At 37.0% G+C, this 24894-nt stretch overlaps 1 protein-coding gene across 3 annotated transcripts in view; it reads left to right on the top strand.

Moving 5' to 3' along the window:
* Window positions 1-24894, top strand: part of Usp54 (ubiquitin specific peptidase 54) — a 70764-nt gene that overhangs the window by 7171 nt on the left and 38699 nt on the right. For all 3 annotated transcript variants that reach the window (XM_026390174.2, XM_077798422.1, XM_077798421.1), the window contains exons 3-5: window positions 22002-22136; window positions 24415-24528; window positions 24662-24744. In XM_026390174.2, the coding sequence (XP_026245959.1) occupies window positions 22002-22136; window positions 24415-24528; window positions 24662-24744 (332 nt within the window). The remainder of the gene's footprint in view (window positions 1-22001; window positions 22137-24414; window positions 24529-24661; window positions 24745-24894) is intronic.

The raw sequence follows: 24894 nt of genomic DNA, 5'->3' as shown, positions 1-24894 counted from the left end.
ATTCTCTTGACTTACCCCTCCTTACCTCTTATATGACATTTTGTATAACCCTGAGGATCGCCTTCCATTTCCATGCAATTTCCCTTCTCACTCCCTTTCCCTCCCACCTCTCATCCCTGTTTACTGTAAATATTCTTCTCAAGCTCTTCGTCCCTACCCTGTCCTTGTTTACACCCCTTATATCAAAGGAGTCATTTGGTATTTGTTTTTTAAAGATTGACTAGCTTCACTTAGCATAATCTGCTCTAATGCCATCCATTTCCCTCCAAATTCTATAATTTTGTCATTTTTTAATGCAGAGTAATACTCCATAGTGTATAAATGCCACATTTTTTTTATCCATTCATCTATTGAAGGGCATCTAGGCTGGTTCCACAGTCTTGCTATCGTGAATTGAGCTGCTATGAACATCGATGTAACAGTGTCCCTGTAGCATGCTCTTGTTAGGGCTTTAGGGAATAGACCGAGAAGGGGAATAGCTGGGTCAAATGGTGGTTCCATTCCCAGCTTTCCGAGAAATCTCCATACTGCTTTCCAAATTGGCTGCACCAATTTGCAGTCCCATCAGCAATGAACAAGAGTGCCCTTTTCCCCGCATCCTCTCCAGCACTTATTGTTGTTTGACTTCCTAATGGCTGCCAGTCTTACTGGAGTGAGATGGTATCTTAGGGTAGTTTTGATTTGCATTTCTCTGACTGCTAGCGATGGTGAGCATTTTTTCATGTACTTGTTGATTGATTGTATGTCCTCTTCTGAGAAGTGTCTGTTCAGGTCCTTGGCCCATTTATTGATTGGGTTATTTGTTATCTTATTGTCTAATTTTTTGAGTTCTTTGTATATTCTGGTTATTAGGGCTCTATCTGAAGTGTGTGGAGTAAAGATTTGTTCCCAGGATGTAGGCTCCCTATTTATCTCTCTTATTGTTTCTTTTGCTGAGAAAAAACTTTTTAGTTTGAGTAAGTCCCATTTGTTGATTCTATTTGTTAACTCTAGCGCTATGGGTGTCCTATTGAGGAATTTGGAGCCCGATCCCACAGCGTGTAGATCATAACCAACTTTTTCTTCTATCAGATGCCGTGTCTCTGATTTAATATCAAGCTCCTTGATCCATTTTGAGTTAACTTTTGTGCACGGCGAGAGATAGGGATTCAGATTCATTTTGGTGCAAATGGATTTCCAGTTTTCCCAGCACCATTTGTTGAAGATGCTATCCTTCCTCCATTGCATGCTTTTAGCCCCTTTATCAAAAATAAGATAGTTGTAGTTTTGTGGATTGGTTACTGTGTCCTCTATTCTGTACCATTAATTTCATTATTATTTACTTATTTTAAATAAATTTTAATTTATTAATTTTTTTGGCACTGGGGATTTTTTAAAAATTGCTTTTATTTTTTAAATACATGACAGCGGAATGCATCACAATTCTTATTACACATATGGAACACAATTTTTCATATCTCTGTTTGTATATAAAGTATGTTCACACCAATTCATGTTTTCATACATGTACTTTGGATAATGATGTCCATCACATTCCACCATCATTGCTAACCCCAAGCCTCCTCCCTTCCCCTCCCACCCCTCCGCCCTACCTAGAGTTTGTCTATTCCTCCTATGCTCCCTCTCCCTACCCCACTATGAGTCAGTCACCTTATATCAGAGAAAACATTTGGCATTTGTTTTTTTTTTTGGATTGGCTAACTTCACTTAGCATTATCTTCTCCAGCTGCATCCATTTACTTGCAAATGCCATGATTTTATTCTCTTTTATTGCTGAGTAATATTCCATTGTGTATGTATGCCACATTTTTTTTATCCATTTATCTACTGAAGGGCATCTAGATGATTCCACAGTTTAGCTATTGTGAATTGTGCTGCTATAAACATTGATGTGGCTGTGTCCCTGTAATATGCTGTTTTTAAGTCCTTTGGGTATAGACCAAGGAGAGGGACAGCTGGGTCCAATGGTGGTTCCATTCCCAGTTTTCCAAGGATTCTCCATACTGCTTTCCATATTGGTTGCACCAATTTGCAGTCCCACCAGCAATGTATGAGTGTACCTTTTTCCCCACATCCTCGCCAACACTTATTTTTGTCTTCATAATAGCTGCCATTCTGACTAGAGTGAGATGGTATCTTAGTTTTGATTTGCATTTCTCTAATTGCTAGAGATGATGAACATTTTTTCATATATTTGTTGATTGAATATCCTCTTCTGAGAATTGTCTGTTCATGTCCTTGGCCCATTTATTAATTGGGTTATTTGTTTTTTTGGTGTTTAGCTTTTTGAGTACTTTATATACCCTAGAGATTAGTGCTCTATCTGATGTGTGAGGGGTAAAAATTTGCTCCCAAGATGTAGGCTCTGTATTCACCTCACAGATTGTTTCTTTTGCTGAGAAGAAACTTTTGAGTCTATCCCGTTTATTTAATCCAGGGACACTTTACCACTGAGCCACATCCCCAGCCCTTTTTATTTTTTATTTTGAGGCAGGGCCTCACTAAGGTGCTGAGGCTAGCTTTGAACTCATGATCCTCCTACCTCAGTCTTTTGAGTTGCTGGGATTATAGGTATATGCCAGTATGCCTGGCTGAATTTAATTTTAGTAGCTAAGAAATTTAAATTATTAGAATCACCATAGTTTTTAATTGTTAGTCCTTCATTCAAACTATAGTGCTTCACTTTTTGAGAGAAGGGAAGAAATGATAAGTGTATGAGGGAGTAAACCTGGGAGGGACCATAAGTGCTTGGATTCTCCTTAGGGATCTCTCTTATTGTTTCCCACTTTAAAACTGTTTTTATAAGTGGGGCACAGGGGCATATAATCCCAGTGACTTGGGAGGCTGAGGCAGAAAAATCACAAGTTCAGGGTTAACTTCAGTAACTTTTTTTTTAATATTTATTTTTTAATTGGACACAATATCTTTATTTATTTGTTTTTTGTGGTGCTGAGGGTTGAACCCAGGGCCTTGCACATGCTAGGCGAATGCTCTACCACTGAGCCACAACCCCAGCCTCTCAGTAACTCTTAATAAAGCCCTAAGCAGGTTGGCAAGACCCTGTCACCAAAAAAGAAGGGCGGGGGGGTGGCGGTGATGGGATGTAGCTGAGTGGTAGAATGCCCCTGGGCTCAATTCCTTGTACCCCCCCTAAAACAAAATGAAAACAATAAGTTTATCATTAATTAGATTCTAATCAGTGTAATAAGACAAGAAAAATTAAAAAGAAAAGATATAAAGACTGGAGAGGAAGTGATTGACTATTAAAGAGTGAGAAATGTAGCTCAGTTGGTAGAATGCTTTGCTAGCATGTGTGAGGCTTTAGATTCAACCCTCAAGACTGGGGGGAAACAAAAGAAGAGGTGATTGAGTATTAAAAAAATTCCAGGACTGGGGATGTAACTTAGTGGTGGACTGCCAGCCTAGCATGCCTGAGGCCCTGGGTTTGATCCCTAGCAGTGAGAAAACACACAAAAACCAAAACAAACAACAACAAAAAAATAAAAAGAAAAGAAAAAAACATCCAAAGAGGCAAAGGAAGTGGCTCGCACCTGTAGTACCAGCTACTTGGGAGGTGGAGGCAGGAGGATTTCTGGTGCCCAGGAGTTCAAGTTCAGCCTGGGTAACATAGTAGACAACAAACAAAAGCTCACCTTGTTTTTGAAATTTTGTTATAATGGAATGATTTTGTTTAAAATTTGTGTGTGTCTTTTTTAGTTGATATATTCAAAATCATCCATGTGGGGGCTGGGATTGTGGTTTGGCGGTGGAGTGCTTGCCTAGCACATTCGAGGACCTGGGTTTGATCCTCCACACCACATAAAAATAAACAAAATAAAACTATTAAAAAATTATCCATGTGGTATGTAGTTCCAGTTTGTTTTCATTATTATATGGTATTTCTTTTTTTATTTAATTTAGTTATACATGACAGTATAACTTTGTCTAGTTTAACCACCATTTAACCCATTATTTGTGTAAATAAATCAGTGTTTGTCCATCTTATTGCTGGTAGTCATTTGAATTGAATTGTTTCTAGGTTTGTATTTTTATGAACAATTTTGCTAAAGAGCATTCTTATACATATGTATACACATATCTTTTGTGTACATGCCCAGGAACAGGATTAGTGGATCATAAAATTTATATGTTTTTAACGTTTTTAGATAATGTCAACTGTTTTCCAGTATTTCCATATGTTTTACAATATGGTGGTGTTAATGTGTATTCTGATCATCAGTTTTTCCTGAAAGCTGAGAAAAGTCAATTCTGAAATTTGTATGACAGTGAAAAATAAGACACTCCTGAAGAGTAATAACAAAGTGAACAACTTGCTGAATGTATTGGTCACAGTATTTATTTCTCATTCATATTACTTGTCCATTGTACATTAGTAGGGAAACCTTACAAATTATAATCAATTAATAACTCAGGTGATGTAGGAACCTAGCTTGACATGATAATAGCTTTCTTATTATCATGTATAACTGCCATTTTACCCACCAGCTGACTCTGGCATGCATTTTGAACCTTATATATTGGATAAATAAAATTGTTAAGATAGCCTGGTGCAGTCGTGCATGCCTGTAATCCCAGTGGCTAGGAAGACTGAGGCAAGAGAATCATGAATTCAAAGCTAGCCTTAGCAACTTAGTGAGGCCCTAAGTAACTCAGCAAGACTTGGTCTCTAAATAAAACTTTAAAAAGGGCTGGAGCAGGGCTGGGATTGGGGCTCAGTGGTAGAATGCTCGCCTAGCATGCATGAGGCACTGGGTTAGATCTATCCTCAACACCATATAAATGTAAAATAAAGATAATAGGTCCACCTAAAACTAAAAAATTATTATTTTTTTTTTCTAAAAAAAAAATGGCTGAAAGGGCTGGGGTTGTGGCTCAGTGGTAGAGCCCCTGCCTGGCATAAAATAATTTTTATAAAAATAAATAAATAAAAAATAGGGGTCTTGTGTCCATTTACAACTAATTTATATATATATATATATATATATATATATATATATATATATATATATAAATATATAAATAAATATAGAAATAAAAGAGCTGGAGATATGGCTCAGCGGTTGAGTTCAATCCCCAGTAATCAATCAATCAATCACCCCCCCAAAAAACAAACTATTAACATATATCAGTTAAGAAATAATTCAGGCATCAGTAGCAGGGACAAAACACTTAGCTGACCCCCTCCCCCGCTTTTTTTTGGCCACATTCCCAGCCCTATTTTGTATTTTATTTAGAGACAGGGTCTCACTGAGTTGCTTGGTGCCTCGCCATTGCTGAGGCTGGCTTTGAATTCACAATCCACCTGCCTCACAGCCTGCCGACCTGCTGGGATTACAGGTGTGCCCCACTGTGCCTGGCAGTCTTTTTTTTTTTTAATAACTTTATTTTTATTTGTTTATGTTTTTATATGGTACTAAAGATCAAACCCAGTGTCTCACATGTGCTAGAAAAAGTTCTACCACTGAGCCACAACCCCAGCCCCATGTTAATAGTTTTTGAGAAAGCCTAGGTACATTCCAGTTGACCATAGCGTAACTTTGTCTAGTTTAACCACCATTTGACTCAACTATCCCTCTCCTTGGTCTATACCCAAAGGACTTAAAAACAGCATACTACAGGGATACAGCCACATCAATGTTTATAGCAGCACAATTCACAATAGCTAAGCTGTGGAACTAATCTAAATAAAATACCCTTCAATAGATGAATGGATAAAAAAATATCCTTCAATAGATGAATGGATACAAAATGTGGCATATATAAACAATGGAATATTACTCAGCAGTAAAAGAGAATAAAATCATGGCATTTGCAGGTAAATGGATGCAGTTGGAGAAGATAATGCTAAGTGAAGTTAGCCAATCCCCAAAAAAACAAATGCCGAATGTTTTCTCTGATATAAGGAGGCTGATTCATAGTGGGGTAGGGAGAGGGAGCATGGGAGGAATAGAGGAGGAGAGGGGAGAGGGGTGGGAAGAGAAGGGAAGGGGCATGGGGTTAGAAATGATGATGGAATGTAATGGACATTATTATCCAAAGTACATGTATGAAGACATGAATTGGTATGAATATACTTTGTATACAACCAGAGATATGAAAAATTGTGCTCTATATGTGTAATAAGAATTGTAATGCATTCCGCTGTCATATATAAATAAAAAATTAATTAAAAAAGAATTACTCAGAAATACACGCACACCCCTTCCTCCCGCTTTGGGGTGCAGGTATCTTCCTTTCTTGCTGCCCCCCCAAGACAGAGTGCTGTTCTTAATGTGCTAATAATTTGCAGTCTTGGATATTTGTCTGCCTCCTTCTTGTTCTCTTTGCATACTCCACCTTTGGCGGCTAGTTCTTGGACACTATATTTTTCTGAATTAGGTACCAAAGCTGCAACCCCTTTTGAATATTATTGGTTGCTAAGTTAGAGGGACAAAAAGTTCTATAGAATTTTGTGTGGGAAATTTAAGTGTTCAGTATAGTGAGAGGAATGTCATTATTTGGGGATTTTCAATCTCCTTAATTTCTTAAATTGAGTAAATGGATACGTGGACATTTATTATTCTTCTGTGCTATGTAAATAAATGTATACGTGGATATATAATGTTTGCCTCTTTTTTGTGGGGTGTGGGGGAGGGTACTGGGGATTGAACCCAGTACCTGAACTGGCACTCTGTCACTGAACTACATCCCCAGTCCTTTAAATTTTTTGTTTTATTTTGAGACCAGGTCTTGGTAAGTTGCTTGCTTTGAACTTACTATTATCTTGCCTCAACCTCCCAAATTGCTGGGATTGCAAACATGTGCTTTGTACCTGTTCATGCTTTATTTTTAGGGGTGAGAGGGTACTGGGGTTTGAACTCAGGGGCAACCACTGAGCCACATCTCCAGTCTTATTTTGCATTTTATTTAAAGACAGGGTCTCAGTTTGTTGCTTAGTGCCTTGCTTTTGCTGAGGCTGGGTTTGAACTTGTGATCCTCCTGCCTCAGCCTCCCCAGCCACTGGGATTACAGGTGTGCACTATTGTGTCTGGCTATTGGTGCTTTTTAAATAATTATTTTTATCATAAAATATAGAATAGTATTACAGTCATTCTAGAAAGCATACTATAAAATGTATAGCAGAGAGCTGGGGTTGTGGCTCAGTGGTAGAGCACTTGCCTAACATGTGTGAGGCACTGGGTTTGATTCTTAGCACTGCATGTAAAATAAAATAAATAAAATAAATGTCCATTAACAACTAAAAAAATGTAAAGCAGAAATCTATAAATTGTCTTAATTCCATTTCAGTGTTAGTTCTCTTAATGCTCTCTTTCTACTCTGTGATATTTCTTGTAGTAAGTCTTTTTGTCCCCTGTTTTTGTAAGAAGGTGTTTTTTGTTTTTTTTTTTCCCTTCAGGTCCCTAAATTCTTCTATTTCTGCAATATCTTTTTTTTTTTATTTTTTTTTAGTATTTATTTTTTAGTTGTAGTTGAACACAATACTTTTATTTATTTATTTTTATGTGGTGCTGAGGATCAAACTCTAGCATGTGCTAGGTGAGCATTCTACCGCTGAGCCACAACCCTAGGCCCCTTCCCCCCATATCTGCAATATCTTTCTACCAAATTTGTTTTAACCTAACAATAGCCTGGAATACTATGTGTGTGCGTGTGTATTGCTAGGAATGGAACCCAGGGGAACACAACCACTGGCCTACATCTTCATGCATCACCCCCTTCTTTTCTTTTTCTTTTTCTTTTTTTTTTTTTTTTTTTTTGAGAGAGAGAGAGAGAGAGAGAGAGAGAGAGAGAGAGAGAGAATTTTTTAATATTTTTTTTTTAGTTTTTGGCGGGCACAACATCTTTGTTGGTATGTGGTGCTGAGGATTGAACCCGGGCCGCAAGCATGCCAGGTGAGCGTGCTACCGCTTGAGCCACATCCCCAGCCCCATAATTTTTTTTTTTTTTTTTTTTTTTTGTGGTACTGGGGATTGAACTCAGGGCCCATGTGCATGCAAGGCAGGCACTCTACTGACTGAGCTATATCCCCACCCCATATCCACCCTCCCCCCACGCTTCTTTTCTTGAGAACAGGGTCTTACTAAACTTCTGAGGTTGACTTTGCAAGCCTCCTGCTTTAGCCTCTGCAGTTGATGTGATTAGAAGCATGGGCCAGTGCACCTCGCCTGGAGTACTTTTTTTTTTTTTTTTAGTACTATTTTAAAATTACTATTTTATAACCTTTAAGTGCCTCCTAGTTATCTCTTAAATCACTTAAAATTGCATGATTATAGACTTTTTAAAGCCTAATTCCATGCTTCTTTTCCTCTCCTTTACCAGGTACTCTGAATTTCAGCTGTGATAGCAGATAGCATACCTGGTATACCTATTTCTTGACAAATTTTAGGTGTCATTCAGTTTGCCTGCAGTGTTTGCTCTCCTCAGAAGTTACTTTTTTTTTGTCATACTGGGAATTGGACTCAGGGCCTTGTGCTTGCTAGGCAAGCACTCAACGATGGAGCTAACTCGAGGTAGTATATTAGCATCTTAATCAAGAAAGTAATTTTAGGGCCTGGGGATATAACTCAGTGGTAGAGTGCCTGCCCATCCCCCACCTCCCAAAAAGTAATTTTTGTGGATAAGGGATGTGGCTCAGTGGTATAGAGTTTGCCTGGCATCACAAGGTCCTGGGTTCAATCCTTAGCACATATACCCCCATAGGTAATTTTAGGGTTTATGGGAAGAGCTCAGTGGTTGAGCACTTTCTTATCATATGTGAAGACCTGGGTTTAAACAATTTCCAGAACTACAAAAGAAAACAAAACATTCTGTGTCTTAATCTTTGACTTACTAATATTTATCTTAGCTGAATGAATTTTTAAAAAATATTTATTTTTTAATTGTACACAATACCCTTAATTAATTAATTATTTTATGTGGTGCTGAGGATTGAACCCAGGGCCTCATGCATGCTAGGCAAGCACTCTACCGCTGAGCCCCAGCCCCAGCCCACTGAATGAATTCTTAGGAAAGTATCTTCGCTCTTCTTCTCTTTTATTGTTCCTGATGGTGCCTCTCACAGTGTCTGTACCATAATAAAAATACTCTACTTTGCTGGGTTGATATACTCTTTTAAAATAGTTCTTGGATTTTAGTTAGAGTTTTTAGTACTTTTTTTTTCTCTTTTTCCTTCTGTCTTTCTTGATCTCTCTTACTCTTTTTTTTTTTTAATTATAGAGATCTTTATATTGTGACTTTTGGTCTCACTTTTAAAAATTCTACTAATCTAGGGCTTCCTGTCTTGTTTGGTAAAGGAAAGGTAAAATTATATACAAATGTGTATAATGGCATGTGTGTATGTGAATGTACTGGGGGAATGAGATTGGTGGTAGGAAAGATTACCAAGGGAAGAGTGAATTCCTAGGATTCCGTTAGCAAAGTAATCATCTGGTATACTATGGTTAAGTTCCATTTTACTTTGTGCTGTTTACAGTGTGGAAATAATTATATATTTAAATTCCCCCCCCCTTTTTTTTCACTGCTTCCTACTTAAAAATTGAAGGATTATTTGGTAAGACTAATAAAATTCCTTTTTGCTGGCTCTTCATAACTTGTTTGCATTCTTTAATATTAAAGTTGATATTTAAAATACTTATTAAGTAGAATTTTTTATTATTATTATTTATTTTACTTTCAAAACAGGAAAGTCCAAAATTCCTCAATCTGAAGTACTCTATGTATGAACTTGCCATTCTGTAAAGTCAGATTTCATTATGTTAGTGCACGATTGTTCATTCTGGTACCCACTGTTAAGGAAAAAAAAAAAAACACATACATGTACCTAGATGATCAAAGAGTAGCCAACTTTCCAATACTTGATCTTTCAGCTCTTCCGTGTATAGCTAAAAGATATGTACTCATCTTCTTTTCCCAGTTATGTGCTTCACCTTGCACGAATCCCTAAAATGCACTTATTGTTGGCCTTCTGTGAACATCTTTTAGTTCATGATGTCTTCACTATTTTTGTTTTTTTCTTTTGCTCTGTAAACAGGGCAATATTCCTATTCTTTGTGATCCTCACCAGGTAGAATAGAATAGGTTGTATCTGGTGCTAGAATAGAATAGGTTGTATCTGGTGCTAGAATAGAATAGGTTGTATCTGGTGCTTATAATTGCTTTATGGGGACTTGTACATAATATTTATGATAATCCATTTATTTTGATTTGTAAAACATACTGTTTTTTCTCTTTTACTTGGTTTTAAGTCAGTATAGTAATTTCAGCCTCAAAATCTTATGTGTATGCAAGTTACTAATGATGGCTTTTACTGAAAAGAATTTGTGTCATTGTATGTTCTGCTTACTTTGAACTATGATGGCTGTCAACTCTGGCTTATTAGCAAATAAAAAGTTGTTTTCTAATTACCTCACCCCCAAATTTATTCCCACCTAATATCATTAAAAGATTTTTCTTGACCTAAATTGTCATTGCCTAGGGCCCAGAGCTCTTATTTATTATTCATATTGGATCTGCTCTTATACCCCCCAGCCCCCAGAGTATGACTTTCCTTTGGTGTTGGCTTATTTATTTATCTCTGTTCAGAGGAGGAAATCCGTCCTCTGTACTTAGTATGCTACAAAGATTTTGTTCTCCTTCCAGGGATTGTACTAGAGGCTTTGCAGTGCCAGGATGTAGACAGAGTGTTTTTTGTTATATGCAAAAAGAATGTTGCATTGATTGATTAAATTCACAAATCTTCTCAATTAGTGATTTTTCTTTTCCTCTTAAGAATGCTAGTGTAAGGCATAAAAGCTGGGGAATGGTGCTAGTAGAGGGTGGTTCCTAGGGATAAAATAGGGTTTTGTAAAGGAGGTGACCCAGAATATCTGTAACTAGAGACAAGACAAAGACTGTTCTTATGAGGCAGGCAGGTATCTGTTCTGCTGATAGACTACTTGTTAATTGGGGGAGAATTGAGAGTTCAGGGAGCAAATCCCTTAATGTTTTTTGAGTTGTACCATGTGGCTTTTACTTTATTGGGTACTGAAAGATAAGTACAGAGGATAAAGTGGTGGAAAAATTACTCATTGTTCATTATTTATCTAGCCTTTCCTTTTTGTACACAGTGGGAATGGAAGGTTCTTCATTTTCCTTCATGGCCAGTGTCAGGGAAGAGAGGAGTAAACCCATTATACTGGACTGAGTTTTTAAAGGAGGAGATTATATTTGTAGCATGTTCCCTGGAAATTTTATCTAGTAATAAACAGCACACATATAAGAAGTATATCATTATGTCTGATTCAGATGTCATCTACTAATGTTTAACTTTCTTGTTTTGACTACCTGTGGATATGAGTATATTTGTGTTGGTCTTTTGATTAACCTTCCTTACTAGAAAGTCCTAGTAGGCTGTGTCTAATCTGAATATTCTCAACTAATTTAACCATTGATACAACTTGAAAGTATAAAACTGAATCCTTTGTTCTTTTTCAAAACTTGGAGTTCAGAATTGTGCATGATATTCAGATAGAAGGTATAATTGCAAGGAGAAATGTAGGAGACCATCATGATTGATTCTTTCCTTTCCAGAACTTTTGGCAGAGTCTAAAACTTACATAATTTCAAAATCTTTTTGCATTTCCAGAAGAGTCCCCTCTTTTAATTTACCTAGTGGGGTAAGAGGATATGGTATTAATTTTTAAAATTTGATTTGAGTATATATTCTTTGTATCTATGAGGGTTCTGTATTTTCTATTATGGCGAAAATTAGTAAATTGATTATTATATTGTATAAAATCTCATCATTAGTTTATGATTTCCCACTAGAGGAAATACTGTCTTCTGGTAAATTTTGCCTATCCTTGTCTCTGTGTCCCTCCCTTGGTCCATTGTCTTAAAATCTTGTGGTTTCTCTCTTTGTATGTATGTAGGTGGCTGGCTGTTACGCCTTATTAGCAGGAATGAGTGTGATAAGTAGCCTTTGATAGTCTCTAACCTTTCGTTATTACTGTGTCCAGAATAATGGGCTTTGAATTAAATATAAATAAAACTTTAAACTCAGGCTGGGGTTGTAGCTCAGTGGTAGAGCGCTTGCCTAGCAGGTGTCAGGCACTGAGTTTGATCCTCAGCACCACATACAAATAAGTAAAATAAAGGTAAAAAAACAAACAAAAAAAAGATTGCATCATTAAAAAATAAACAAACAAGGGAGATACGATGTTGATAAATGAATTTAATTTAAAGGGACCAGTATAGTTTACATGGATGTTTTTCTAATCAGGAAGCTTAGAAGACAGCTGTTTTTAGACATAAGGTTAGAGAATTCCAAGGGAGAAACTAGCCAGCTGTTTTTTGCCTTCCCCAAAGGAGGTAATTTTTTTTTCCCCCTTACACTGGAGATTGAACCCAGGGATGCTCTACAACTTAGCTACTTTCCCAGCAAACCCCTCACACTTTTTTTTTTTTTTTTTAAACTTTGAAACAGGATCTCTCCTTTGAGAGAGATCAAACTTTGAACTTGTTATTCACCTACCCGAGCCTCTCAAGTCACTGGGATTACAGGTGTGTAGCACTGTATCCTTCTCCAAGAGTTATTTTTTAGAGGTATAATTTGAAATATATACTGATAAAATATGGCATTTGTTTCAAAATAAAGTCCTTTGTTATTGTTTTGGGTGCCAAAAGGGTGTACGTTTATTTACTCTTACCTGTCCCCCCCGCCTTGAAAAAGAACTTTCAGCATTCTTCTTCTTTTTTCCCCTGGCACTGGGAATTGAACCCAGGACCTCATACATACTAGGCAAGAATTCTACCACTGAGGGGCTGAGATTGTGGCGGTAGAGTGCTTGCCTAGCACATTCGAGGCACCGGGTTCGATCCTCAGTACCACATAAAAAATAAACAAATAAAATAAAGGTATTGTGCCCAACTATAACTAAAAAATTTTTAAAAAAAGAATTCTACCACTGAACTATATACCCCTAGCCCTTTTAAAATTTTACTTTGAGACAGGCTTTCACAAAGTTGCCCAGGCTGGCCTTAAACTTGTGATCCTCCTGCCTCAACCTCTTGTCAACATTCTTTTAAACATGCAAAAACAATGAAAGTTTTTTTTTTTCTACAAACATCCTTGATGACTCTTCTTTCTATTTTACTTCCAGAGAGTCATGTTTACAAACAGACTAGATTAGCACATTTAGGTTCTTTGATTTCCACAAAATATGGAGGAAAGAATGATTAGAAGGGCCAAAATGAGCAATGTACAAAGCCCATATCAAAAAGAGAGACACCATTCTGACTGGAGTGAGATGAAATCTTAGAGTGATTTTGATTTGCATTTCTCTAATTGCCAGTAATGATGAACATTTTTTTCATGTGTTTGTTGATTGATTGTATATCATCTTCTGAGAAGTGTCTCTTTTATATCATCTTCTGAGAAGTGTCTCTTTAGGTCCTTGGCCCATTTATTAACTGTTATTTATTTATTTTTTTGGTGTCTAGTTTTTTGAGTTCTTTATATCCCCTAGTGATTAGTGCTCTATCTGATGTGTGAAGGGTAAAGATTTGCTCCCATTTGCTCTCTATTCACCTCAAACAACAATAAGTATTGGCGAGGATGTGAGGGAAAAGGTACACTCATATACTGCTGGTGGTAATGCAAATAGGTGCAGCCAATATGGAAAGCAATATGGAAATTTCTTGGAAAATTGGGAATAGAACCACCATTTGACCCAGCTATCCTTCTCCTTGGTCTATACCCAAATGACTTAAAAACAGCATACTACAAGGAGATAGCCACATCAATGTTTATAGCAGCACAATTCACAACAGCTAAATTTTGGAACCAATCTAGATGCCCTTCAGTAGATGAATGGATTAAAAATGTGGCATATATACAAAATGGAATATTACTCGAAGTAAAAGAGAATAAAATCTTGGCATTTGCAGGTAAATGGATGCAGTTGGAGAAGATAATGCTAAGTGAAGTTAGCCAATCCCCAAAAAACAAATGCTGAATGTTTTTTTTAATATAAGGAGGCTGATTCATAGTGGGATAGGGAGCGGGAGCATGGGAGGAATTTATGAACTCTAGATAGGGCAGAGGGGTTGGAGGGGAAAGGAGAGGGTATGAGATAATTAATGATGGTTGAATGTGATGATCATTCTTATCCAAAATTCATGTATGAAGATACAAATTGGTGTGAATATACTATGTATACAACCAGAGATATGAAAAATTGTGCTCTATATATGTAATAAGAATTGTAATGCATTCTGCTGTTATATATAAATAAAAAAGAAAAAAAATTAGAAAAATAATAATTAAAAAAAAAAGAGAAACCCCAAGAATTGAGCAAATGGCAGGGCCTAAAGTGTGTCATGCCTTTGTAGAAGGTATTGTTGGACACCTGTCAGGGATGAAGTAGCCTCTTGACTTGGGCTCTTTCCAAAGGCTGTGGGCTCATGAAACGTTGAAACTACAACAGCCTCTCTTCCTTACCCCCCACTCTCTCTACTTATGACTTCTTTTAAATGGAAGACTAAGAAATCTTGAGAGAGAAATAAACCACTGTTCTCTGCAGGCAAGGGTCTGTGTTTTAGGGGAAAAAACTTAAGCAACAGCTGCATTGGTAGATGCCAAAAATCAAGGACTTTCTGTCTTTATGACGCTTTTGTTTTATTTGCATGGTTTTTACTAATCCAAATAATTACGTGCTCATGTGGAGAGAATTGTTTGTTACTTCATCCAAGAGAGATGGGTGGGGAAGCACCTGCTTTTAGTCATTAAAATCTTGTTGCTTTTGTACCACATCCAAGAAAATAGTTAAGAGACAAAAAGTAAATTGGTATTTTATGAGAATGAAAAGAAGACCTCTTTGGTTTCAACCTGTGGAAAAGAGCAGAGAGAAACCTCAAAGGTGGGATTTTTTTTGCTTATTGATATGAAACCATTAGGGACACCACCAGGAAAAATAATTCCTGGGTTTTGGTTCTTCCTGCTCTTTCTTTCTGCCATAGAACTTAGCAATTGGAAGAATACCAGTTTTTGTTCCTTATTGGTACTGCCACCTGTTCTTACTGCTGAACTAAATGTTCTTGGCTTTCTTTGGTGTGAACAGGATCTCCCTCTGGGAAAGGTGGGAGGAGGGTAAAAAAGGAACAGAAGGAGGCCCGTTCCAGCCCCTGTGCTCATGTGAGAGGGACACACAGAGGTTAGTGTATTACCCTAACAGAGGGGCTTTGTGCTACAGCTTCTTCCAGAGCTGGAGCTTCACAGATGCATGCTGGGCAAGCTCAGCCTGCTTCATCCATAATATACTTGCTTCTTCCTAACAATAGTACCGCAAGACTGACAATAATAATTAAAATAAGAAAATAAAGAAGATTCAGTCAGAGGCTTTTCTGAATGCATTCAGATACTCAGTTCATATGGAGAAGATTGCCTATAATTAAGAGGTGAGAAAAGAATATGACAGAGAGAGATCGATGCCATTGAACACAAGATCCAAATCTGTTATTGCAGATCTACTGTGGGTGCAGACAGAGCTCTGACCCAGACCTTTTCCTTTCTCTGCTGAAACCTAATTATCTAGGTCATGGGAAATCTGTTTCTCTTGCGTGGGAGCAACAGAACAGAAAATAAAGTAGTCGTTCCCTTATCCAGTTCTCAGAGACTGAGGAAGTAGCTCAAGGTAGAAAAATCTGAGTTAGGGCCTTTGTTCAGCATAGGACAGTGGTGGACTGACTTTTTATTTTTAGTAACTTAAAGTTACTCCTAGGGCAGGGGTTGTGGCTCAGTGGTTGTGGCTAGAGTACTTGCCTTGCATGTATGAGACACTGGCTTCGATTCTCAGCACTCTATATAAATAAGTAAATAAAGGTTCATCAACAACCAATAAAAATATTTTAAAAATTACTCCTAGGGCTGGGGTTGTAGCTTAGTAGTAGAGCGCTCACCTAGCATGTGTGAAACCCTGGGTTTGATCCTCAGCACCACATAAAAATAAGTAAATAAAAATAAAGGTATTAGGGGCTGGGGATGTGGCTCAAGTGATAGCGCGCTCGCCTGGCATGCATGCGGCCCGGGTTCGATCCTCAGCACCACATACAAACAAAGATGTTGTGTCCGCCGAAAACTAAAAAATAAATAAAATTCTCTCTCTCTCTCTCTCTCTCTCTCTCAAAAAAAATAAAGGTATTAAACAACAACAACAACAACAACAAAATTAAAAAAATTACTCTTAAAGGGGCTGGGGTTGTGGCTCAGCAGTAGAGTGCTTGCCTAGCATGTGTGATGCCCTGGGTTCAATTCTCAGCACCACATAAAAATAAATAAATAGAACAAAGATATTGTGTCCAACTACAACTAAAAAATAAATATTTTTTAAAATTACTCCTAAATATAATAATGATGATAAGAATAATACTTTCTGACAGCAAGTTTGTGCATGTGCATGCACACACATGAATGCATATATTAATTTTAATCCTCAAATAAACCTAGGAGATACTTATACTCTTATAAAATTGAGATCTAGAAAAATTAAATAATTTGCCCAAGGTCTTATAACAACAGTACCTTATATATCAGGGTTGGGAGTTTGAAAACAGTTTGGCTTCAGTATCCAAACTCTTAAGCATTATATTATATTTAGTACTTTTGTGTATGTGTGCTATTTTGAGACAGTTGTTTAGAGCCTCTCTAAGTTGCTGAGGCTGGCCTTGAACTTTCAATCCTCCTGTCTCAGCCTCCTGGGTTGCTGAGATTATAGGTGTGTCCTACCAAGCCTGGCAATTTAGCTATTATATTATGCCATCTCTGAGTGGAGCCCTCTCCTTTCTCAAACAGGGTCTTCTGAACCACAGAACACAGAAAGTGACTGTTTTCTTAATTCTTCCTAGGATGGTATATAGCTAGTGTTATGCATAGGAGAGAAGTTATTTCATCAGGAATAACGGATGCCTTAGAGTAACAGGGCTTAATTCTTAAGGAAACCTCATTGGGAAAGACTAAATGGAGTGAAGTGTATAAATGCCAGCTTTGTACAGAGCTATCCTGGAAATAATTTCCTGTTGGGTTGTTTTGGAGCCAATTTTGAACTCCAAACAAAGGACCAAATCTAGCTGGTGGTGCACTCCTGTAATTCCAGTGGCTCAGGAGGCAAGAAGGAGGATTGTAAGTTCAAGGCCAGGATCATTCTCTGCTTGGAGACAATTCACTTTGCTTTTACTTTACTTTCAAGTTACTTTCACTTATAATAAAGTTTTCTTGCATAGCAAAAAAATGAAAATATAATAAACAAACAAACAAATAAATAAAGTTTGAGGCCAGCCTCAGCAATTTAGTGTGGCCCCAAGCAACTTAATGAGACCCTATTATATTTTTCAAAATAAAAAGGGCTGGGGATGTAGTTTAGTGGTTAAGCATTCCTGGGTTCAATCTCTGGTACCAAAACAAAACAAAACAAAACAAAACAAATCTCATCCATTCCTTGCCCTGGAGATAGAGTTTTAGAGCTTTTGTTAGGGGAGTGGTAGTGTCTTACCAATAACAATTGAGGAGAGCAATAGGCTGGGAAACAGTTTTGTCAAGCTAGTGTGACTTTATTTCATCCAATTATCAGTTTATTAGACCACATGCAATTTGTAGAAATAGTCCCTGCTTTTTTCACCTTCCTCTTCCTTTTCTTCACCTTATTCCCCTAAAATTTCAAAATCTAAAGATCACTAGACAGATATTCCAACTGTTTACCTGTGGACCTAGACATTTTCTTTTGGTCTAAAGCAGTCTCTCATGGACATTCTTTCCCTTCCAGTAACAAATTATGGAAGGCTCTACCCTGCCTTTACTTGAATTTATAATAGACTTGTTAATAGATTCCTAGGTTGATCCAAAATATCTTGGAATAACTGTGATAAATTTTCCCCACAACTTATTAAATAATACTAAATATGTATTGCTGGTGCTGACTCTTCCACATCATATGGAATCATTTGTAGGTAAATAATTGTAAGTTACACAATTCAAGTAATCTGTTCTTAAACTGCCTCAGGGATGGATATTGAATGTGTACAAGGAGGAAAGATGCTAGTGCATGGATAGAATGAGGAAAATAGTTTTGATTTCAGTGCAAAGTCCTGGGTCCTGAACATGCACGGTGGGTTTGGGGCACTGCAAGAGACTTGTGTGGCTTGTATGGGATGAGCCAAAAATAGACTAGTTGGCCAGGTAATGTATGGCTTTATAACTTTGACTTTTACTCAGTATTCAATGATAAATCTTTTAAGTGTTTGAGAAGAAGAATGGTACTATCTGATTTATATTTTTTAAAAAATCATCTGACTACTGTATTTTTTTTTTTAATTTTAGTTGTAGTTGGACATGATACCTTTATTTTATTTTAATATGGTGCTGAGGATCGAACCCAGGGCTTTGCACGTGCTAGACAAGCACTCTACCACTGAGCCACAATTCCAGCCCATGCCTACTGTATGAAACTGCTGCTTCTTTGAGACAAAGGGGTCAGTCAAGAGATTGTTGCAGGGCTGGGGATGTGGCTCAAGCGGTAACGCGCTCGCCTGACATGCGTGGGATGCTGGGTTTGATCCTCAGCACCACATAAAAAAAAATTAAAAAATTGCAAGAATAAAGGGATGAATTGGCTTGAACTAGCATAGTAGCAGATGAAATGGATTTACAAATCCAGAATTCAGGATGGAGATTTGGACTGTTGATGTAAATGTGGGCATTGTCAATGTATGTGTGGTATTCAAAATCATGATTGTAGATGAAACTACTAAGAGTGCAAATGACTGACTGTAGAGAAATCAAGAGATCTGAAGCCTGAGTCTTAGAATTGGTAAGAAACTGGCAAAGGAGAATGATGAGTAACCAATGAGGTAGAAAGATAAACAGGAGAGTTTGGTACTGTGGATGCTAAGGGAAGAAAACATTTTCAAGATCAGCTAAGTTAAATGTTGCTGATAGGTCAAATATTATGAGGACCAAGAATTAGACACTCAAGCTTGGTAGGTCCTTGTAGTCTTAGATCACATTGTAGGTTTATAAGGTGGTCTTGTTTCTAGTCTCATTAGTATTATATCTGAAAAATAATGCTGTTTTTTTTTTAATCTGAAGAATTTCTAATACTTTGAAGAGATATACCTTCTTTTGTTGATATGTAATGCATTGCTCAGTGGGTCATTTATCTTTGTGGTTTAGTGAGGATGTGGGACACATAATGTTAAGAACATGTTCTAGTCTCAGGGGAGAGTCTAACACCACCTGAGAAGCACTCATCAAGCCAAGTGCCACTTGTTGTCACTTTTGTTTTCATTCTCTGGACATTGCCTTCAAACAGGGTTCAGGTATAGGTAAAGCCAGAGAAGATAGATAACATGTAATTACACTGAAATAAAAAATGACTGTGCATCAAAATACACTGTAACCAAGGTCATTAGGCTAGAAGATATTTGCATGCTAACAAAGAACCCAGAGAGATTAAAAGTAGTTAGAAAGACTAGCGTTAGCCAATCTAACAGTATTCATTTTTAAAAATATCTATTTTAGTTGTTGATGGACCTTCCTTCCTTCCTTCCTTCCTTCCTTCCTTCCTTCCTTCCTTCCTTCCTTCCTTCCTTCCTTCCTTCCTTCCTTTCTTTCATATTTTTTTAGTTGTTGATGGACCTTTATTTTATTTATTTGTATGTGGTGCTGAGAATCGAACCCAGTGCCTCACACATGCCAGGCAAGCGCTGTACCACTGAGCCACACCCCCATTCCCCAGTATTCATTTTTGACAGTATTTTGAATATGGGGACATTTATGTCATATACTACTGGGAGTATAAGTTGTCATTGCCTCTTCTTAATAGCAGAAAAATTGGAGACTGCCAAAATGTCTGTTAATAAAGAGATAGAATATAGTTGTGGAATTGTCACTTGATTAAACAGAATACAGTTCAAACTGAAAAGCTTCTTCTCAGCAAAAGAAACAATCAATGAGGTGAAGAGAGAGCCTACAGAATGGGAGCAAATTTTTACCCCACGCACATCAGAGCACTAATCTCCAGGATATATAAAGAACTCAAAAAACTTAACACCAAAAAATAACCCAGTCAATAAATGGGCTAAGGAACTGAACAGCCACTTCTTAGAAGAAGATATACAATCGATCAACAAATATATGAAAAAATGTTCAACATCTCTAGCAATTAGAGGAATGCAAATCAAAACTATTCTAAGATTTCATTTCACACCAGTCAGAATGGCAATTATTAAGAATACAAGCAACAATAAGTGTTGGCAAGGATGTGGGGGAAAAGGCACACTCTTATGTTGCTGGTGGAACTGCAAATTGGTGCAAGCAATCTGGAAAGCAGTATGGAGATTCCTTAGAAAGCTTGGAATGGAACCACCATTTGACCCTGCTATCCCACTCCTCAGTCTATACCCAGGGACTTAAAAATGGCATACTACAGGGATGCAGCCACATCAGTGTTTATAGCAGCACAAATCACAATAGCTAAATTGTGGAACCAACCTAGATACCCTCAGTAGATGAATGGATAAAGAAACAGTGGTGTGTGTGTGTGTGTGTGTGTGTGTGTGTGTGTTTATACACATATATATACACATACATATGTATATACATATGTGTGTATATATATATATATATATATATATACGGAATATTACTCAGCATTGAAAAAGAATAAAATTATGGCATTTGCAGGTAAATGGATGAAGCTGAAGAATATCATGCTAAGTGAAGTAAGCCAATCCCAAAAAAAACAAAATCTGAATGTGTTCTCTGATAAGTGGATGCTGATCCATAATGGGAGTTTGGGGACAGCATGGGAGGAATGGAGGAACTTTGGATAGGGAAAAGGGGAGGGAGGGGAAGGGAGGAAACATGGGGGTAGGAAAGAGGTGGAATGAGATGGACATTATTTTTCTAGGTACATGTGTGAATACATGAATGGTGTGACTCTACTTTGTGTACAATCAGAAAAATGAAAAATTGTGTTCCATTTGTATACTGTGAATCAAAATGCATTCTGCTGTCATGTATAACTAATTAGAACAAATAAATAATTAATTTAAAAAAAACTGTGCAGGAGCTAAGGTTGTGGCTCAGTGGTTGAGTGCTTGCCTAGCATGTGTGAGGCACTGGATTCAATTCTCAGAACCGCATATAAATAAATGAACAAAATAAAGGTCCATCAACATCTAAAAATATACTGCATGCAGTAGAGAAGAAGAATGTTTTTGAGATTTATCAGTGTGGATAGATCTCAAAAACAATGCTGAATTTAAAAACAAAACACAAGAAACATTCAGTGTGATAGTTTTGATGTGAACAAAATGTACACAGACACAAAATTATGCTATATAATTATATATTTGTATATAGAGGTATTAGAAAGAGAAGACTATGCAAAAAACTCATTATACTGTGACTAGTAGAGATGGGGAAGTCTTAAAAAAGACTTTAGCTTTGTCTGTAGATTGAAAGTAAACATGATGGAATATTTATTTCTAGGTGGTAAACAACAGGTTTTTGTTATATTCTTTTTTATACTTTTAAAATTTTGTGTTGGCTGAAAAATTTAAAACAAGAGGGCCAAGTTTCATAGGATGAGCCCCCAAAGAATAAGTTGCCAATCCATTTACATGTAACTTACCCTTTTTTGTTTTTTAACCTAAATATCTACTTCTGTTTATTACGGGAAATAAGGTAACTTTATTATGTTAATGGTCTCTCCTAATGTGTGTCCTTGGCATCACACTCAGATGGATGATCTGTTAGCACAGATTGTACCCTTCATTCTGACTCTTGATTTTTATTAAAAAATTACTAACTGCAAGCATATCAACCCATGGGAAATATTTTTGCTTTTATAGCTGTCAGTACAGAGATGCTAACATGACAAAGAGGTGTGTGTAGAAGCTTAATAACAGCATTGTGCTTTTTCACTTGTCTAATCTTTTCTCTACAGGGAATCTTTAACCAGTTTCAGTGTAGTAGTGAAAAAGTGCTTCCATCTGATACTCTCCGCAGTGCTCTGGCAAAGACATTCCAGGATGAACAGCGTTTCCAGCTGGGAATTATGGATGATGCTGCAGAGTGCTTTGTAAGTGCTGGCCTCTGGCCCTTTTTGATATGGGGCAGGTCTCCTAAATGGTCTCAACTTGGGCTGACTACTTTATGAGGAAATTAACTATGCCCTGATCTTTATAGTTATAACTAGAAGTTCTCTAGTTTCCCATAGGTCTGTAGTGTCTCTCCTATTGCAGTGTGAATTGCCTAATGACTTTATTATCTCTCCTTCAGAATTAGGCTAGTTTTATGCATGCCTTTGCATAAAACAGTGGCTTTTAGTTTCCAAAGAGCCATTAAAATACAAATTGCTGGACTGTACCCTCAGAGCTTCTGATTCAGTAGCCTGGGATAGGGCCCAAGAGTATCTATCGCTAATAAATTCCTAGGTGATGCTGATATTAATGCTGCTGGTCTGGGGACTTTTTGAATTTATCTGGTTTTAAAAATAGTCAACAGGGAATAACTGAGTCCCTAATATAAGTGTGATATGCTAAATAGACATCTGTGTTGCCCCCAATGACTCAATAGAAGATCCTAACTTTTCTGAATTGTGTGTTGTACCTACCAATCTTTAAAAGACTTTGTGGAACAAATAAAAACATCTAGACTTATGTACATCCCATCAAAGGATAAATATTGGGCCAAAAATTCTCAGAGGTACTCCTGAGAATTTGGATTGTTGAAAATGGCATCTCTACTCTGGAAAAGTTTGGTCATTTCTTATAGAACTAAACATGCAAACTCTACCATATGATACATCAGTTGCATTCCTGGACACGTATCCCAGAGAAATAAAAAATTATGGTCATACAAAAATATATACATTAATGTTCATAGAAACTTTATACATAATAGTAAAAAACTGGAAGTAATCCAAGTGTCCTTCAGTGGATAGATAGTAAAACTGTAGTACTTTTATGCCATGGAATACTATGCCGCAATGAAAAGAGTGAATGGTTGATTTATGTAACAACTTGGATGGATCTTCAGGGATCAGTGCTGAGTGAAATGTAATATCAAAAGATTGTAGGATGTGTAACCGACGTGATTCTGCAATCTGTATTTGGGGTAAAATTGGGAGTTCATAACCCACTTCAATCTAATGTATGAAATATGATATGTCAAGAGCTTTGTAATGTTGTGAACAACCAGTAAAAAAAAAGGAAAAAAAAAGATTGTATACCTTATAATCCCATTTATATGACATTTTCTTTCCCTCCCTCCCCCACCCCTCTCTCCCCGCCGTACCAGGTATTGAACTCAGAAGCACTTAACCACTGAGCCACCTCCTTAGCCCTTTTTTATTTTTTATTTTAAGACAGGTTCTCACTAAGTCTTGATTGCGGTGAGGTTACATGACTCTACACATGTGATAAAATTGCATAAACACACAAGTGCATGTAAAAACTGATAAAATCTGAATAAATTAGATCATATTGACACCCATTTTTTGTTTTATTTTGTTTTTAAATACCTTTATTTTGTTTATTTAGTTTGTTTACGTGGTGCTGGGGATTGAACCCAGTGCCTCATGCATACTAGGCAAGCACTCCACCACTGAGCTACAACCCTAGTCCTCATTTTCTGTTTTTGATAGTTTTTTTTTTTTTTTTAACTAAAGCCTTATAGTTATACATAGTAGTTAGGTTAATCCTGACAATATCATACATGTATAGAATTTGATTTCAGTTCATGTTCCTCCACTTTTGCCTTTCCTTCTCCCTCCCCCAGTTTTCCTTCCTCTACGGAGTTTCCTTTTGCTTATCTATTTATTTTTTATTTGTTCTTTCTGCTTTATACATAAAGGTGAAATTCCCTATGGTATATTTATGTCTGCACATAGCATGGTTTTAAAACATTCATTCTGCGTTCTCTTTCCTGTCCTTCTCTCTATCTCCTTCTATTCTATTGATCTTTCCTATTTCTTTTCGATATCAGATCCTCCTTTCCTCCTTTCCCTTATTTTGTTCTAGCTTCCACATATGAGAGAAAACATTCCACCTTTGATTTCCTGAGACTGGCTGTTGATGTTGTTTTTTGAAAAAAGGTTAAAAAAAAATCAGTGGTATTGATTGGGGTTGAGGCTGTAGCTCAGCAGCAGAATGCTTGTCTAGCATGTGTGAGGCGCTTGGTTCGATCCCTAGCTCCACATAAAAATAAGCAAATAAAATTAATGTATGCTAAAAAAGAATCAGTGTTCTTCCTCCTTTCCAGGAGGATTACTATTTTTCTGGGTAAATTGTTTACTAGTTTGTCCATTTGTCTGTTTAAGTATTGTTGGTATATTGCTTTTGTTCTTTCCCTGTTAGGAAAACCTCCTGATGAGAATTCACTTCCATATTGCTGATGAAACCAAAGAAGATATATGTACTGCCCAACACTGCATTTCCCACCAGAAATTTGCAATGACGTTGTTTGAGCAGGTGATCCCTTATCTTTGCCCCCATTTCTTATATCTTTCCTTCAAGAACACTTGATCCTGGGATATGGGTTATTAAATGGGTTACAAAACATTGTGACTGGCTGTTTAAGTTTTGTTTTCTCTCCCTGGCTCAGTGTGTATGTACTAGCTGTGGTGCCACTTCTGATCCCCTGCCTTTCATCCAGATGGTGCATTACATCTCCACTACTTCCCTTTGGTGAGTTTTAGAGAGTTCTCTGTTATACCCTTAGACACTCCACCAGTTTATTGGACTTTAACTGAAGGCCACCAAATAACATATATCCTTATTGCTGAATCTGTGTTCTGAACTCAGAACACTTATTTATTTAAAAATAACTTTTGTTCT

Source organism: Urocitellus parryii, chromosome 5 (genome assembly GCF_045843805.1).
Source record: "Urocitellus parryii isolate mUroPar1 chromosome 5, mUroPar1.hap1, whole genome shotgun sequence".
Taxonomy (NCBI): domain Eukaryota; kingdom Metazoa; phylum Chordata; class Mammalia; order Rodentia; family Sciuridae; genus Urocitellus; species Urocitellus parryii.
The sequence above is the reverse complement of the archived record's forward strand: the minus strand, read 5'-3'. Positions and strand labels throughout refer to the sequence as shown.